The 19,788-nt window shown below is 38.2% G+C and overlaps 1 protein-coding gene across 1 annotated transcript in view; it reads left to right on the top strand.

Moving 5' to 3' along the window:
• The first annotated feature begins 8,561 nt into the window (after positions 1-8,561).
• The window catches only part of ephb2b (eph receptor B2b), a 123,804-nt gene continuing 112,577 nt past the window's right edge, over positions 8,562-19,788 (top strand). Inside the window, exon 1 of the mRNA XM_071920993.2 lies at positions 8,562-8,691. Within this exon, the coding sequence (XP_071777094.1) occupies positions 8,640-8,691 (52 nt within the window). The 5' untranslated portion in view covers positions 8,562-8,639. The remainder of the gene's footprint in view (positions 8,692-19,788) is intronic.

The following is a 19,788-nucleotide window of genomic DNA, read 5'->3' as shown; positions in this document are numbered from 1 at the left end:
CAATTCATATAATGAACATTCGCTCATGCAGTATAAAAAACTGTGTCATCAAATATCTGACAAATTAAAATAATCACTTTCCACGACCTCACCAATGGCCCACATTATCAAATGTAACATCCTGAAATAAGCTGGTTCACAACCTATAAAAGATTAATGCACTACCACCACAATTACAATCAAATGCATATCATTTCAGTTATGCATACAACATTTGATCAGTGTTTGATACATTAAAATAGCACATTAAGTATTTATCATGAAGTCCTTAAAGTTAGAAAAAAACTAACTCCGACGTAAAACATTAAGAAAATGGCACAGAAGTCTAAATAAAATAGCCAATGTAACAATATGCTACTCCAAACAATCACAAACTGCTAAAACTAGTTACAAGATCATTAAATCTTTTCACCTAATATGCAACATCAGTTATTAAAATACTTTATTTATAATAAACATTGACCCATGCAACTTTTTTGCTAAACATCCACAAACTTTTTTATTAAATTAATTTACAATAATCATTACATTTCAACTGCAATATAATGAATGAGATTATCAATATGTTTTGTTGTTCTCTATACAGAACCTACTACGTCCCTCAGTAATCATAATGTTACCCATAGACTGTAAACAAATGACTTGTAACATCTTTCTACACCAAACCGTTCATCGTCTCAATAAGCGACTGGAGCTGTTTGTCTTTATATCCCTGACTATCATAGAAAAGCACTTACACTGCGTTACATTATCTGCCATAACGCTCACAACTGGCAAGGATGTAACTGGCACTACTCGAGGTTTCACTTGTTCAGCTGAATTGAAGTTAGTGACTGAATTATCTTTGTAATCCGTATAGGACTTTGTCGTTTCGGTTTAGATTCCATCTCTACTTCTGTAACAGCACCTTATCTCAAGGCTACGCATTGAGTCAAAGCAAATAAAATCCAAACAGCAAACTGCAGTGGGAAGTGCGCGGTGCCACTTGTAAGCCTGTTACTAGTACTGGTCAAGGTGAGGAAACTTGACACACAGGGAGTTGGCACGTACCTCAGAGCGCTGGGTTAAAGGTCAGAGTTCACATGTAAGACACTGCTGGGACTTTCTAATCCCACCTGGTTGCTTATTTTAATGTTATTCACTGTGGAGTTGATCAGGGATTTCTGTCAACGTGGGCAGCGGCGGGTTTGAGGAGGCTTAGCCAGCATCTCCAGCTCCAGTAAGCCAGTAGAGCTGGGTCACGATGAAGGAGGCCGGCCACGAAAAAGAGTCCAGAGTGACAGGCAAAGAAAGAGGAATCCTCTTAGTGGTAATATCCTGTTGTGCACCTCCATCTGTTGCTCTGAGATGGCCTACAGTCTGCATGGAAAGAGAAGAAGAAAAAGAGAAGAAGAAAAAAGATAAGGAGGAGAGTTTCCTTGAGTAATAAAGATTTTAGAGATGCCCCGGTTCAGCTTTAGTGTCTGACATATAAAAGTGATTTATCTACACAATCCAAAATTCATTGCAAAAACCTTATATTTGATTTGGATTTTATTTATAGTCCCAAATTTGACTGTACAGTTTCTCTGTCCAAAATGAAATTACCATGTGCACTTTTGTATTGCTCAATTATGTCATTCACACACAAGGAGATATATTTTATAAAACAAAGGTAACTTATTGATAAGATATTTTAGTAAGAGAGTTTAACATTTTATGAACATATACTTAAATATAAACAATTTATGGTGACTTTAACACACTTTTAAACAACAAAACTATCCATATTACAGAAGAATCCCTTCAATACATGTAGCCTGCTGCTGAGTCCGTATTGTGGGAATGGGAAAAATCCCATCTTTGGTTCAGAAATACGGCGACAACAGCACACACATCAAGCTAAAATACACAGCAATTGATTTATGCGAATGGTTCGTATCAATTAGTGGAGGGCTTAGAGGGGATGTTAGCATCCAGAACTGAAGCCATGATTGATGACTGCCATTTTATCAAGGCATTCATTTCGTTGTGACTGTCAGCTGAATCGCTTTTACTGGGCCTCTGTTTTAGATTTATTATGATAATAAAAAGTGTTGTCTGGCTTCCCGGAGTCGTGCACCATTCACGCACATCTCTTTTTAACTGTACGATGAAAGCCGGGACCCCTCTATAAACCGATAAAGACACTGATTTCAGTCTTTACCTCGCCTCACTGGTCAATACTACTGCAAAACAAGACAAGTTAACACTAGAAATTTTGTGATTAAATTCTGCACAGGACTTAAATTCAAGCATTTGTATTCAAGTCCTGGCAATAGTATACCAGTGAAAGTTCTACAGTGTCTGTAGAGTTCACTTAACAAGAAAGTAAATTAAATCCTGCCAAGGCATTTGGTCTATGTAATTAAAGCTGGAGCAACTTAGTGGGATTGAATTAAATTTTTGGCAGGAGGTAAACCAATACGCTGGGAAGGGGGGGTTGACTATTCATGAAAGATAAGCAGAGAGCCCATCTTGTCTTAGCTCCTTTGAGTAAATATTTCCTTTTCAAAACAATGAAGAGTGTCTTTGTATCCCCAGTGGCACTGCCATTTGATTGGCATGTATTGCTAGCAAAGGAGAATGTGAATGTCAACAATGTTTGCCTTCTCTGCTAAAATAAAACAACAACAAAAAAAAAAAGGATAATCCAAGTTAGGCTTGGTTCAATCCAGCCGACTCTACTCTGCCTGCCTGGTCTCTACTAAGGTTAATCCACATGCAAAAGGTCTCTCTAGATTAGAGGAGTCCATAGCTCTTTCTCAGCACAGGGTCAGAGGTCAGCCACCAACTTTTATAGAGAGCAGGCCATTTTGTTTCCTCACTCTTTATCCAGCTGCTGATGCTGGCTGGGCGCAATACCTTCCCATAAGCCCTTTAAGGCCAGAGGTGAAATCGATTCCCGTCTAGAGTGGGCATTTTGAATGGGCTTAAGTTAAAGCTAAATATTCCAAAGGATAAAGATAGCTTATGAACTGCAGGAACTTATTCGCACCCTCACCAACTTCATTTCATTCTAATATTCAGCACCTCTCTGCCACGTAATAGAATGTATTTAACTTCATCCACAAGATAATAAGCTTCGATGCAGGGCCGGGGTTCAATTCACTTTCAATTTAAAAAGCTGAAATTCATTTAGCTTCGTAATTCTCAGTGGATCTGATATGACAACACAGCAAAATCGTCAGTGTTAATTTAACGGAGAGTGAACAATATGTGTTTATATAACTCCACACCCATCAGAGTTAGTTTAACACTTTTAGAGCCATATCAGCTCTATCAGTGAACAAACAACTCTCCAATCAACACTTGCCAACTCCAAATAACTGTCACTGAAAAATCAACACTTATTAACACTGCAAAATTTACTATAATCATTTTAATACCGAAAACCGATCCTGAGCAGCAGTTAACAGCTGTAGTGGTTTGAGTTCTTAATTTTATATTTGTGGACAGATAATAGTTTTCAATTCACAGAATAGCAACAATAAAATTGATTAGCATCCATTATCAACAGTTAAAATTGCAATTAAGCCTCAATTAAAACAGCCGACCTTGAGCCTTCAGTCAATATATTTCTATGAATAGTCACAGCTTCTACAGCTTATTTGTAGGAATTGTGCAGCGTGTCTTGAACAATAAAACTGGGTATGAAAAGAAAACTATGAATGTTCAGTTTCTAAGCTCTGGGTGGCAGTGTTGATGCAATGACACATTAGATGGCTTGGGAAAGAATGGGTTGAACATTTTCTCCTCTGCTCATATCCTTCATGCACTGACCAAAACATTGAAATCATTTACTTATATGATTATTCTGCTGATGGTACTGCATACTATTGATATAAGTTCATTCAAAGATGTTTGAAAATACGACTGAATCACTCTTTCACCGTTTTGCACTGAAGATTAGGTTTGACCATTTCCCAAGGATAATATAAACAAAATGTCAAATTATAAAAGCTCTGTATATTGTGCATCTATATCTGTACAATGTACATTTCCATAGGCCTTTACTATTCACCTTCAACCAGTTATTTCTAATAAATTACATTAATTTGTACAATTACAGTAATAAAACATTGTCAAAATAACTGGAATTTCATTTGTGATTGTCGTTTTGAGAAAATTGTAATATAAACACATTTGAAGAAAACTGGAATCATAATGTATCAATTATAAATTTAGAATTGTAATACTATAATAATTGTAATAATAATATTGTTGTTCATGGCATTCAGAGGCAGCTAGGAATGTGACACACAGGGCATTTTACAATTACAGTTATGAAGGGCTATATGAAATGTCTTGAAATTGTAAATGAGCAGTTTAGGATTTATTATAATTATAAAAATCAAAAATGTTACCTAATATACTTGTGAATAGCAAAAATGCTAATGAGTTATAGATATAAAGTGAATCTATATTACAATGCACTAAATTTACAGTGAATTTATAATATGAGTGACTATAGAAATGGTTATACAAGGAGAAATATAAAATCTATGGTGGAAGTGTTAATGCTGGAAATACAACACATAAAAAACATTATGTTCTAATAATTTGCCAATACGTTATTGCATTGAATATCAATTTATAAAATTGAAAATCATTATTGTGATTAATTTGTATTTGTTGAACATAAAATTGAAATACACACACCCTCTCAAAAAACAAAACAAAACAATAAAAACAAAACTAAATCCTAAAGCGCTGTGGCACCATTTTAAAGATGCCAAATACATTTTAATATTAAATTGGCAAACAAATAGCTTAGCATCAATGCTGCAATGTTGCTTTACCAACAAGATTCCCAAAATGCAGCCTGTCAAAATAATGTCCTAACATTATGTATTCGGCGGTTATACTATTGGACTGCATGCTGCAATTTTTAGAGCATATCCAAGTTAAAAATCGATTTCCCCTCGGTGTAAACAGTGTGCAGTATAACGGGGTAATTTAACAGTTAATTTGTAACATGTAATATGTTTTGACTTTACTGTACACTGCCATTGCCAATAATACTGTAAAACAGCCTATCTTTGATTCTCCTATGGTATGTTATGGTATGCTATGGTATGTTATAGTATGTTTTGCTTTGGTTGGATCAGAGAGACACAGAGGAACATGAGAGGCTTTATGCCACATTCACAGTCTCTGCTTTGCATTACGTATACAGTATTTTATTACATGCAACCATTGTAACATAGCGTGGCTAAAATATGTCTTTGGGCAATATTATACAAGTATTAATATCATTTCTTCAACATCTTTCAGTTCTCTTTTGGCTCAAGTCAGTACTGAGCTTATATGGAAGTCATTATAGTGAAAGCTGCCCTCTCATTGCCATCTTGTTCTATCTCTGTTGTACAGTCACCTGAACATGATCTGAAGTCAGCCAGTCAACTGACCTGGAATCAATACAGTCAAACTCTGTGGAGGCATATGAATCAACTTGGCTCATTTAACTGCACAGCTATAGTGCTGCGGTGCACAAGAGGCAAATAAGCTATAGGCGTATTTGATGACAAATAATATATTCTAAATTCTGGAGCCAGGTTTGTTTCTCAGCCTGCTTTACATACTGAGACTCCATATTCCCTGCGGCGTCTCTCTCCATGTCCGTCAGTTTCTCATATAAATCCAAACTGTAAATTTTGAGCACATCTGTAATTTTCAGCCTGCTTTCTCTCTCAGTCTTTCCCACCATGTCGGTCACCTTCTTGTATAAAGACAATCTGTATTTTTTGAGCCTGCTTTCTCTCTCCCTCTCCCTCCATGTCGTCACCTCCTCGTATAAAAACCAATCTGTAATTTTTGAGCATATCTGTAATTTTTGAGTCTGCTGCTTTAGAGACTCATGTCCCTACGGCATCTCTCTTCATGTCTGTCACCTCCTCATATAAAAACCAATCTTTTATTATTTTTTTACCCATCCTGGCTCTGCATATAAAGACATTGGGATTACACTACCAGCTGCTGCTGCAGGAAACCAGTTTTATACTACTTTAAGGAAATTCCAAAATTCTGTTCATGGCTTGGCACAAGGTGCCAAATAAATTCAAATGTCATATTCTGCCAACCAACATTGACAACTTAGAACTGCTAGGAAAAGAGCAATCCTGTTAAAACAGGAAAAAAAATATTAAAGTTTAATGTGTTATGATTATTAATGTGTATCTTTATTTCATACAGAGTATTTTTATTGATTGTTGGGAAATGATTGCCAGCAATGCTGCTGCCAGACTGCCAGTTTACATCAACTTAATGCAAACATAGCTCAATTTTAATAATTTGAGATGATTAATGGTGACATGTTTTGAAGTTATACAGTGCTTTGAGCCAACAGCACATCAAATGATTACAGTTTTATGATGATGCATGCATAGAAGGGGAACTTTCAAATAACATTTAACTCTGACTTTAGTTACTTGCTTCTGTTGTTGGAGAATAACTGCTGCACAGGTCGACATGAGTGACAACTACAGCAGGTCTGTGTGAATGATGCATGATCCCTTTTGTACCTTATGTGATGCATGATTGACGGTTAGCTGGTCTGATTTTAGCTACCACAACAATTTGAGTCATTTAAATATCTGAACATTATTTCTGATGTACCTCCATGTTGACTGATCAAACTATTGTGAAATCCATCATGTAACAACCTTACAATATATATGCAAATGTTGCTTGATTGTTTAATGCTCAAAGAATCAGTAATATCAATAGATTCCTCCTCACTATTCGATTTCAATTCATTTCCATATGAAATGAGATTCCAGTCAAGTATAAACCTTTAGTGGATAGCCTACTACATCATGTATGAGGAACAGCATTTAAACTTTTTGTTGTGTCTTTCAACTGCACCTATCTGCAAAGTTAAGTGCTTAAAGCTCACATAGTAAATTTCTACTGAATCTCTGAATGGCTGTTTTGAAGCTAGTAAACGCCACCTCAGCAGCAACACAGACCATATTCAGTGTCTATAATATATTCCATCATACCATGAACTGTATTTCTTTCTCATAATTTTCTGAGCTAGTCCACTTTAATATTAGACGGCCCTATTTTAAAGGAAAAAACCTCTGGGCTAACAGCAGGAGTACAGTGCTGTAACCATGACCAGTTCCCATGTTAGTCTTAATGGTCTGCAGTCTAGACGAGGCTGAGGATCCTGGGAAACAGACGACAGGTCTCATGCTTCTCTTTATGGGCACAGCACATACAGTTCCAGCACTAATAATCAACACTTTGACAATTTTTGATCATGAATAAAAAATGTAATCATAAATGAAAAAGAAAAATATATAAAAACATCCAATGTGTATTTAATTTTATTAACAGACTATATTATTATTTTATGTATTTTAGCCATTATGCCTTGCGTCTGCTTAAATATATTTGGATTACACTACCGGCTGCTGGAACAGGAAAAGGGTTTTATTCTGATTTACATATTAGGCTACATATATCCAAGCTTAAGTGCCAATTTAGAAGTAGTTTCAATTCTGTAATAATACATCAGTACGTTTGCAATTACACATATGTTGCTAATGTGAGTGACGGAATTAATATTTTTTGCATAACAAACGATACATTAAATTAAGTAATTCATATCAAGTAGGCTAAAGGCCTAAATGCATATCAAGATGAAATAATAGGCTACATCACCTAATCAAGAATTAAAACCATAATGTAGGCTATTTTTATTGGTTAAGAAAATAAAACGGTATAAAAGACAGTACAATTAATACTATTAATACGGCTTAAGCCTGATAATTATTGTAAATAATTAATAATAAGCTATTTTCATACTGTTCACTTTTGAGTCACTTTTCACACTTCTGAATCAAGTCTCTTAATCTTAGAGCCAAGAAAACATCAAACGGCCTGGTAGAAAGGCAAGTGGAAAACTGGAAACTGGTAATCTGTTAAACTGTGAATGTTGGGGGCAAAAAATAGGAAATTAGCGTACAACTTACTTTAATTGATCTCCCATGCTCGTCACCTGTTAGAGCGCCAAAAGCCCTTCAGTATGGCCCATAGGAGGCTCACAATTTACCGCACAGCAACTTTTAGCGAGATCTGATAAAACTATGCTCGGTATCTCTATTTTGACTAGGCTAGTGGGGCAGAAAAGCAGCAAACCCGCAAGGTGCTCCATCTTTTATGAATGCCCCACATGGTCCTAAAATACTTAATTATCGCTAGGTAAGGCAGTGTGGATGGGCTTTCTCTCGATGATTGACAGCGGGGTAAATTGAAGTCGCTTGGAAGGGGGTGAAGGATCTTGCTGCAAGCGGCTGCATCGATGATTCAAATTGATAAAACCCTCTATCGTAAAATAATACATACAAATTCTCTTTTTGTGTTTTACAGCAGATTGATTTGATTGCTACAGCGTTGTAATAGGCAGTGGTATTTTTGTGTTTCTCGGCGCTCCCCTCTGTCTGTGGTTTTTTGGTCTCGTCCAAACTTGGTTCAGATTTGAGTTCATTTTCTCTGCTATCTGGGATCGCTCTACTGGAGGTGAAGGTCCGCCTGTCCCCTCTCTGCATTTGCTGTCAATGGCTTTCAGGACGTATTTTATTTGAATGTCTGGGCCTTTAAAGTAACCAATAATGGATATTCTATGGATATTATGGACAATACCGGCCGTGATAGCTGTTGAAGGTAAGCTAGTGTTTCAGTCCTAACGGTTAAAGCCGCATCTTTTTACCGGCTTTGAGTTTCTGACAAAGCGCGTGAATGGATGTTTGCTGATTCTAGCTAGCAGGTTGAGAAAATCCGCCACATTTCTGTAACAGTTGTTAATAATACAGCATCAAGGCGTCCACACTGCTTGTGTGGTGTAGAGTCGGCTCCAAACAGCACGGTAGGGATGTTGGGATGCACAAAACATGCCCCCGCATCCCCGCAGGTAGACGGATGCTGTTTGTCATGAATGGCATCAATTAGGGGATAAATCACGGGTGTTTGTGTTGAACAGCTAACGCCGGGTTAGATAAATCTCAGTCAGGTTTCGTAGCCTATGTGTCTGTGGAGGTGTGTGTGTGTGTGTGTGTGTGTGTGTGTGTGTGTGTGGAGCCGACAGCAGACACCGGTTTCACTCAGATGTCAGGCAATTGGTAATTAAAACCCCCATCCAGGACGGTCTGTAACACATTGGCTGAGATTGAAAACGCAGACATAAACACAAATATATCATATGTTAACTTATAAAAGGCTCTGTATGATCATTCACACTGACTGCAGTGATCTGGACGCAAGCTTCGCCAAGCAGTGATGAGCAGCAGGCAGCGTGGCTCAGCGCACAATGAGACAGGTTGAATGATACTATCCCTATAATATTCCTATAGACTTACAGTATGCCTGTGGTGCTCAATAGTGAGTTTATAGTGACCTTATCCCACTTTGTGTTACAGTATTTCTCTATCTCCTATAGCATCACTACACTATTCCTGTGATACTCATATAATATTCATATTGGGACTCACAGTTTTACTATGATATTTGCCTAGTAACCTTATAAAGTTTATTATAAGATAGCTAGAGTTCCTTTCCCTGGTTCCCAGTTCCCAGTCCCATTTCAACATTGAAGTAGGTGGATTTTAGTCAGTTTTACTTTAAAGTGCACGTAGCAGGTGAGTTTGTGTAGCTGAACTCAATTTGCCCTTTGATGGGAAAGGAGGCAGTTGCCACAAGAAGAAGAGGAAGTGTCAACCCATCCATTCATTCAGTCTATTTTGAGGATGCTGTAGGAAAACAAACTTGTCTTCCTGTGGTCAGTTAAGGCAAACCTCATAATTACAGGTGGAGCCAAGAAACGATGAAAAAAAAACACCAAATGCATCCAATACAGGATGAAATCCTTATTTGGATGTTTGTTTAGATGCCTTTAGATGTTTATTGTACATTATAATAACATCCTGTTAAAATGGCCAGTAAAGGTTGAGCGGCCTGGTGCTGCTTAGGACCCAGGTAGGACTGATACAGAAGTGGACAACTTTAATGTTTATAAATGTACACTACAGATTGAATTTTATGTATATTTCCAATCTAGTCAAATAGCCCACACCTACATATATGTTAAAATGCAATCTTGTGAAGGCCTACAATACCACTTTCCATTCAACATTTGTGTTGCCAGTGTTCCCCTAATTTTAATTCATGTTTGAACACTGAATACTGTCCTAGCATGTGTAATTTTATGAATATTTTCAGCAGTCAAAAGTACAATTTAGGCACAGCACTGAAACCTTTAGCACAGGGGATAGTATACAAGAATGACCATAAATTCTATTTTGTATTTGAATATATTTTAATATTTCTACTGCATACATAATGTAATTTAACAAGCATAACATAAAACAAACTGAAATGTTTTGTTTTTTTAAAACACTACATAAATGTTATCAGCTGTTATATCCATTTCATAAAATATTAGTTTGTCAATAACATTATTATATTCAATTAAAAATTATAAGTATGTAATAATAGGCTTTATCGTAGATCCCAAATTATATAATTTAGCCTATTTATATTATTTTTATTATCAATAGTTTGTTCACTCAATAAGCCCTGTTTTTTTTTTTTTTTTAAACTGGAATCATGATGGCTATTATCATGGTAATTTGGTTTTAATTCCAAGTTTATTCCTTGCTGTACTGTCCAAGAGCAAGGGAGCCACAGGATGTGAAAAATGCCAAAAACAACAACAGACACACACTACACAGAGTTCCACTTCCACTTGTTTTCTCTTTCTCTCGGAAATACAAACATGGCTGTAGTTACTGTGTATGCCTCAATGCAAAGTCTACTGCGAAGCCTAGATCTATAAGCTCAGAGCATACAGTGCAACAAATAGCAATCGACATCTTCTTTCCGCAGTGTGGCTGGCAACATCATTGCAGGAGTTCCTCAAATGGTAAATAGGGTATTACAGTGTGTTAAAGTCTACTTCTTGCTCATTTAAGAAAGCTGCCGTTGATCAGCCCACTGTATGAAGGGTTTTTGATTTGGAAATCGGCTAGTCCCGTCGCCAAACCCAATACAGCCCCCCTCCATTTTACCCTATGAATCACCCTAGCCGATTGTCCAATGGAGTTGCAAGGATGGCTTACGTATGAGAAATAAAGGGTTGAAAAAGAGGTCACTGCAGCCCTAATCCGAAAAAAAAAACCCCAGCACGCAATAGAAAAGAACCCTCCAGTGTCATCGTTTTGACGCTTTTAGTGCCATGGCTTCGTTACACGACAATAGTTCTTCCATGGTCATTTTTGTTTTATTAAAAATGACACATTTGCAGAATTCTTCTAATTTTGAGAACGTCTGCTGTTTTTCGCTTAAATGTATGCAAAATACCATTGTAACCTCACATTGTATTACTGTACATGAAGTTAGGTTGACTGTAGCTGACTGATAGTCAAAGCACATGTCGAAGGAAGGACTAGGTAATTAAAAAGCAATTCCTGTTACAAACTGATGAAGTACTGATGGAATCAGATCTTCACATCACATGAAGTGTTTTCTGGAAAGTAAAAATACGAAAGGGCATTTTTCTAATACAAAGAATCAATGAATCGGGCAGGGACCACACTGGAGTGGATCAGAGGATTACAATTGGTGCCAACTTTGATAAAATCCTAGCAATGTTCAACTCTGTCCAAGTGACAGTTTTGCGAATCCTGTCCGCTATGCAACACTGCAATCAATGGAAGAAATAGAAATAGTGTAAATCATAGAAATCATAGAAATAGTGTATATCTGCCAACAAATAGGCCTATCTACATTTAGATTTTACCTCTGACCTTTATTTCTTAGCCTATTATCTCTACTCAGACTATCATGTCCACCTTCTTCACTCAATATAGGTACCGTACATTTCGGACAACTTTATATAAATGGCAGTCCACTCTGCTGAATGCTAAGCATCTCTGAATTGTTGATTAGTGTCAATATAAGCTGCCATTGATGTCAAGTCTTATTGGCTTTAGCTAATAGGAACAGACAGGCTCTTTTAGAAAATTAATGGAAGTAGAACTGCCAGGGAAATTAGCCTAGCTGTGTCAAACATGTCTATGAAAACACATTTGTGGATTTATCCCTTCATTGGTTTGCCAGTTCGTTGTCATCTGTACTCAGTTGACAACCATAACAACAACCCTCATGTACTAATTTTGTTGAGTGGAAATTCTCTGATTCATCTTGGCGATAAAATTGTAGTAGCCCATGTTGTACAGAGGAGATGAAATTTACTGGACAGATCATTTGGCTTTTCCGATTTCTTCCCCCTTATGTTGTGGTGTTACAATTTGTACTGTAGAAACACTGCGAACATTTTCGGGGAGGTTGAGTGTCGCTATGATGCAATAACAACCTCCTCCAGACTTGTATGTAGGTTGTTGTTGGGGCCAGCTGGATGATAGATCACTTTGAAACAATATATTTTTTTTCTTTTTCTTTGAAGAAAACATAATGGGACACAAACCACAGTAGAAGCTGGTGAAGTGGGATAGAATGAGATCACAGTATGGAGTCTTTTAAAAAATGCCTTACAGATTTGATTGCATTTCAATATGTGCGCTGCATTCCTTCAGCCTTCTCTCGTGCACTCAGTAGAAAGTGAAGTTGGCAAATGTTGGCCAAGCTAATGCCTTTTATATTCAGATTTTTTTTGTTTTCATTCAATTTTGTCTATTACATATATTTGCCCTTTTCAGTACTTCACCATTTTTCTCTCGTAATGTAAGGCAGCCCGCCAGTTCAAGGCACAGTATGATTGTTAATGTTTTGAAAATCCTGCCAAGTTTGGTAAAGATGCTTTCATATGTAAATTCCGAAGCTGTTTTTGAACTGGAATTGTTTTGTTAGGAGTAGAAGTGCGAGTGTAACATGGAAGCATTATGGTTTGTGGACGAGTAACAAAAGACAGAGGGAGGCGGGCTCTGAAATGGGATTAGATAAAGGTAAAATGAGCGACCGTATACAATCCAGTGTTTTCTCAGTCCACCCAATGAGCAGATGCAGGGAGCTGGCCTGCACGCCAACCGCCACAGTAGGCTTTCACAAAGAATCTGTCTCTATTCAAACCCTAATCCATGCTGCCCAGGGCCCAGGCATTGTCACTTTGCATGCAAAATTTCAATTAGTGCTGGTACCAGTTGTTTCACTTGAAGGGGGGTGTCACATTTCAGGGACATCTATGGCTACCTTGAGGGTGAGATTAAGGCAGGAGTATCACCACGGCTCTGAGATGCGGTTTGATGGCAGGGCGGATGCTTGCTTAAGAAAACCCACTGCTCTCTACATAGCATGGCGTAATTGTCACTGCATTCGAGCTGCCGTGTTTTATTACGGCCATGTGTAGCCTGTGTGTTGTCATGATACCAGAGTTTTGACTTTAATAAGTTTAATATCTAAAAATTTGATTCTATTACAACACCATGGCAAACAAGAAAAAGCATCAAGCAGTGTGTTTCCACATTGACTTCGACAGCTTTTTAGCAACTTTTGCGCCGTGGTTTGGATGTTGGTTGGGTGTCTGTCTTTGTCAGCTTAGTGAGAGGAATAGTTCCATGTTGTGCTGCTGGCACCAGTTTGGTCAGTCAGTTTAGATGAACTGGGAATCAGTTCAAGACGTGGCGGACTGTTTGACACTGTTGCCATGTTTTCAGCTGTTCCTCTCCGACTGCTGCAGTCCACTGTCAACAGCCAATCCTTCTTCTTCTTCTTCTTCTTCTTCTTCTTCTAACTTTTCCAATCCACACATACGCCCTCTAGAGGTGACGGTGAAATGAATTTCAGCTTGCAGAACACATTTAGTGAAAGTGCTGAACTTTTATAAAATTCAATATCGACTTAAATTGTTTGCAACGATATTGCAGTAGTATCGAAATTGCACTAATGGTGTCTCACTCTCCACCCATATTCATTGCACTATTTATTAGTCAAAAACGAGTCAGTAAGAGCTCACCAGAGTAAAATATGGCTTCAGAATGTCATTTGTTTTTTATGGACCTGGAAAGGAGTGCTAGTGATGCCAGTCTCTCTTAATGTGTGTTAGCATTACAAATAATTGTTACCAATACATAGTCTGTTGACAGTCAGCATGGCTGAAATCATGACAGGCTGACATAAATACAAAAATAGATGTTCAGTTTTAGATATACATGATTTGTAAGGGAATCTTTTAGTGGGAGACGTGTGGAAGCACAGAGAATAATTTTCAGTGTTACTGTGTTAAGTGTGTTTTTTGTTTTTTTCAGTGAAAATGATTTGCAGTTGATCAAGTGTTTATTGGAGAATCGTTTGTTCACTCACAGAGCTGATGTGTCTCTGGGGCGGGTGTTCAAAATGATTTAAAAGTGTTAAATTAACTCTGATGGGTGTGTACCAAAATAAACACTGGCAGAGTGTTGATTTTTAACACTCAGAGTTAAATTAACACTGACAATTTTGCTGTGACGCATGGTGCATCTCCATGTGTGTATACATGGAGTAAAATGTGTTTATTTCAAAGCAGTGTTTGTGTTTTTAGGAATCGGAAATACTCTTCTTGATGGATGAGTGCACAGGACCTGGAAAGAAGATGAATCATGCTGTACTTAGTTACCAAGAGGGTGTTTATGTGTGTCATCTCTTTGTTCCAAAATAAAGGGTCCTTGTGTGAATTATGTTAGAGAAAATGTCTGTTTTATCATATGAAAGTTTAGGCCTATAGCTTATCCACCTCTTCTCTTTTCATTTCAGAAATTGCATTCATGCCACTGAGTAATATAAGGTTATCAGACGTTCTTTTAGCCACAGTAATTTTCTTTAACTGTACTTTATTCAGTGACCTTGCTAAGCAAATGCTAATGTACAGTTAAATCCTTACAGCATTGAGAGACTCGAAACAGCTGAAATTTATACTTGCATAGGCACTGGTATTATTATGGGTTGACAGCGATGAGGAAATATATTACAAGTGCATACATGTTCCACTTTGGCAAAGGAAAAACTTCAGGATCTTAATCTCATCACATCTTGAAACCCAACAGATAAACAGCTGTATCCACCCCATTTCACTTCATATTAGTTTTGGCCATGTCAAATAAAAACAGACCTGGGTCAAATAGTATTTGCAAATAATTCTTAGTGTTTGTTTTATCCTTCTTGATGTACCAGATGGGTGGGGTTTTTCACCCATTTCAGGACAATTTTGATGAATTGTCAGTCCTAGAAAAGTATACAAATTACAAATTGACTTTCCTTGATTGTCTAAACTTTCTGGCACTTATTGTGTTGTCTATATCTATCTAAGCTAAAACAAATAAGAAAAAAATATTTACAAATACTAGTTGACCTATGCCAAACATAACATTTATTTTCTTGTACAAAAAAAACTTTTTATATTTGTAGCGTCAGTGATCCAAGTCTAGCGTATGCTCATTCACAAACTTTTGCAGGAGGCTCAGTTGTGCACAACCCAAGCTCTGTTCAGAAAATAGTGTATCATATCCATTTCTAAACGGGCTAAGTGTAGAATTTCAACTAAACCAGTTTTTTATGAAACACTGGTGGTACTGTGTGCTATGAATGGTGAACAGATGCATTACGTAAAAATGTATTATTTGCTGAGGATCAGGTGAATTATGGGTCTTGAGTTTTGTTTTTCTTGCAGTGCTTTAAGGATAGGTGTGTTGTTCTACCCAAGGGCTGTAATTGTTTCAGTCTGTGGTTGGGAAAAGCACATGGTCTAAAAGTGAGAGGCTGTGACTAAGGCTGTTATAGCAGCTTTATAGTGCATCTTTAAGTCTTAATCCTAACAATTTAAGATAGGACAAAGATCAGACAGATAAGATCTAGGCTAGATAGATAAGAATTGAACTCAACATGGTACAGCGTGTTCTTTCTCTTTTCAAACTTCATTACAGAAAGTGTCTGTTATGTAGATTACCTAATCTTATCAAGTTTGAGTTAGACAGATGCTATGAATTAATTCAGTGAGGCCAGTAGACCTACTACACCTCTGTGGAATACGGTTTGCACAGTGTTTTCTTGCTGACTGATAGAAAACTAGTTCGAATAAATAGATAGTTACAGAAGAAACTTGTTTTACCTCCACATAACCTCTCAGATATTTCACACAGGAATCTAGATCAAGGATGTTCTGATATCCTGCTATCTTAATTAGCGCATGTTAATTGGCATTGTGCAGTCTCTCAGTAAGTCATATTTGTTAGGTAGAGCCTGATTCATCCAAACCCGTCGGGACTGGAAACCATCGGGGGGCCACTGAAATGTATTTCCAGACGTTATTCGTAACAGGAAATGTGTAAGCACTCACAATCAAAATGGCTCCGTAACGTCTAATTTGCAGTTTATATTCTCTTTGCGGCCTACTTATCACGACAGAAATCTCAACAATTATGCATAAATCAATATATTGTATTTCTGCGTCATTGCGTTATTTTCTCCTTTTGCCTAGTCAGTAGAATTGGTAGACCGGTCTGAAGATCAGATAATCAGGGTTTGATCAAAAACCGGAGATGAACTGATCAATGCGACCCTTGTTCCCGTCACGTCCCTCATGTGAGTGTTGAGCCATACGCATTAACAACATGGCGCTTATAATATTCAGCCGGGCGAACCCAGCTACCGAGCTAAGACGCAGGGAGAAGGAGAGACAGAAGGAGGAGGCGGAGGGAGAGTGTACCCTGAGAGAGGTCAGACCTCGTTTCAGAGACCCCCATCCACACACACCCCAGGTACTGTGACACTGCCTTTATGAGCGCGCCCAGAGAACACAAACCCAGCGGATTAGTGTCTGGCTCTCAATGTCCCCGGGAGCAGAGCCCATCGGCCGAGACAAAGAGGGGCTGATTGCGTTGTCATCTGCATCACAAAGGGAAGCCTTTTCCACCTGAACCATTGCCTCTGCGCCGCGCTGCGCATCACATCTATCAGCGACTCTGGACCCACGTGACATCTGCCTTTTTGTTTTTTGTCCGTCTCTCCCCCCCCCCCCCCCTTTCTTTCTTCCTCTCCGGCCCCCACCGTCTGTCCAACATGGCCCGTATCAACAGCAGGACCGCCCCCTCCCCTCCCCTCGCATCCCTTCTCAGCGGAGGCTAGCTTCCTAGCTTGCACCACCTCTGACCGATTTCCGTTTTCGCCGGTAGTTATGTGCTCAGCGCCGTGTGCATCATCTCCTCCCGCTATGAAGGCACACTGACACATTCGTTGTCTTTCTTCTTTTCCCCCTCTGGCTCTGGCTGGCTAGCTGCGGCTCCGCTCAGCCAACATGCAGACACATAGACAAAAGGCCCAGTCTCCTGCTGTCAGACCCTAACAGGTCTATCGGTCTCACTCGGACAGAGAGAACACCCCAACTGAGATGCTGCCAGCGAGCAGACATGTTTTATCTGATTAGTGTACAAGGCGGGCGGGATCTGGTGTTCTGTAACAGATGAGGGTTGTCTTGTGCTGGTGACCCAGCCAGGTCCAGCAGCCATAACATGCAGAGCAGAGATAGATCAAGCTCTCCTCACGGGATTATCTTCTTATGCGTATTTACATGTGACTCCGCTTGAGTTTACCATGAGGTTCGTGTTGGTTTTTCTAGGGTATACACTTCATATCGTCCAAGATAATAATAATAATAAAAAAAATCTTATTCTACCTTTCATATTTAATGATCTTGCACTGCTCTCCACCCTGTGAGATAAAAGTTTCATTTTTTTGGAAGGGAAAAAATGTTAAAACTATTTCAGGCATGATAACTGAAACTGAAAAGAACACTTTTTGTCCACCATTGGCATTATGAATAAATTCAGTGGATCAAACGGGATATGACATTTAAAAAGTAGAGAGAGAGAGGGAGAGCGAGAGAATGACTTTTACTCTAGTGTGATAGTTGAGGTTTCTATTCACAACTAATTGCATTAGCTTAGAGAATTGGGAATTAACGCAAGACAATTAACTGATTTGGCCTTTGGCTGTGACTTGTCTGCTTTTAGAGAGCAGGAGCTCATCTTGTGTTTTCCTAGATTAATAGATTAACAGATATAGCATTCAATCAATTGCAGAACCTAGCAAACTCTACAATAGGAGAGCCCAGAAGTGGATAATGGATATGCCTCAGTAATATGAGAAAAAATTTGACATGGGCAGGTGCATCATAGAAATCAACCCTTGCTGTGGGCTACAATTACATTAAGTTAGGTTTGTATGGCTGGAGATTGCTTGAATCTCAGGGTCCATTTTGATGACCGCAGTGATATTAATAAACAACAGAGAAGCCAGAGGGAGAGAAATAAAGTGCTAAAATTAAGGGTTGAGATAAAAAGTGCTAAAATGGGGGTTAAGAGGTGAGGAATCTTAAAGGCAAGGGTGATCACAACAGAAGGGTTAATGCACTTCTTAGTGCTTAATCGGCTGTAGTCCAATTACTGAGGACTGCAGCAGGCCATGGGGGCTGATTGTCAACACAGACTTAGCTCCGGTAAGCATACAAGCGTTTCCAGATTACCAGGGGATGGCAGGTGGAACACGATGGACCTTACAATTGTTTTACTTTGAGGATTTATAAAGGCTTCAATCTATTGAGATTTTAGAAATTTATATAACAGTGAGCAACTTGTTTCCCTCATTTTTGTCACTGGGCAGACTTTGGTGTAGTCGGAAAGGAGCGTCAGAACCAATTACTTTGTTTTGATGGGGTTAATGATTCAATCACAAACTGCTGAGCCAGCTGGAGCCATAGGGACATCCTGATTATTTCAAACATGTTTGATATATTATGGCAACTACTGGTTCTTTTGCTCAGAAAGTTGATCACAAAATATGAGATTGGAGACCTGCAATAGCCAATAACTTGAAGATTCATAACAGTTTGATTAATGTTATCTGCATGATTGATGCCCACCAGTCCTGAATTATATCAGTGTTGTAATATAGTTGTACAGTGCTATTTAAACTTTCTCAACTAGCCTACATACTGTGCAATTAGACCCTTGCTTTTGATTTGTCAATGCAAATGGCCAAAATGCAAAACCAAGTAGTTAAATGCCAGGCAGTGGTCTTGGCTATCTGATTACTGTAAATAATTACATGTCTTTTGCTATTAATTGTTGGCTCATGTTTTTGTCTGTCTTGGGATAGGCTAAGTGAATTGCAGATTACAAACCAAGAATCTTTATGGATGCTTCAATGAACAGACATTTTAATGTTTAATCCCCACCCTTGGCTCAGTATCATGTATGTGCAGGAATTCAGGACAGTAAATTTAAATTGTTTAATGTGAAACAAACTCTTCTTTTTCTCTGTCAGGATTTTAAAGTCTGTTCCCAGTTTATTTTAAGCCACCAATTTTGTTCTTTTGCTGCACATTCTCTCAGCAGAATTTCATTTGCTCAGTTATTTTCCCCTTCTTTTGAAAATACACAAATGGAGGCATAATTTGGATCGATTGAAGGCAGGACTTATTATAATTTTTCTGACTGTTTCCTCTGACCTCATACCACTCTCATCAATCTACCTCAGTTTACAACTCTAATCAATAACCTGGATTTAGCAAAGATTACACCTATAGGAATGTGTTTATGGAGTCACATCAATAGACACTTCGTTACAATTATTTCACACTCAGTATAGCCGATGATAAATACTCCATTTGGGCAGAGTAAGCTTACCTGCATTTACATAATCACTTCTCTGAAAGTAGATCCAGTGTGGGGAGCGACTGACAGCAGGATCTGCCAGACCCGCTCCTGTAAGAGCTCCTAT

The sequence above is a fragment of the Centroberyx gerrardi genome, chromosome 5 (assembly GCF_048128805.1).
Source record: "Centroberyx gerrardi isolate f3 chromosome 5, fCenGer3.hap1.cur.20231027, whole genome shotgun sequence".
NCBI classification, from domain to species: domain Eukaryota; kingdom Metazoa; phylum Chordata; class Actinopteri; order Beryciformes; family Berycidae; genus Centroberyx; species Centroberyx gerrardi.
The sequence above is the reverse complement of the archived record's forward strand: the minus strand, read 5'-3'. Positions and strand labels throughout refer to the sequence as shown.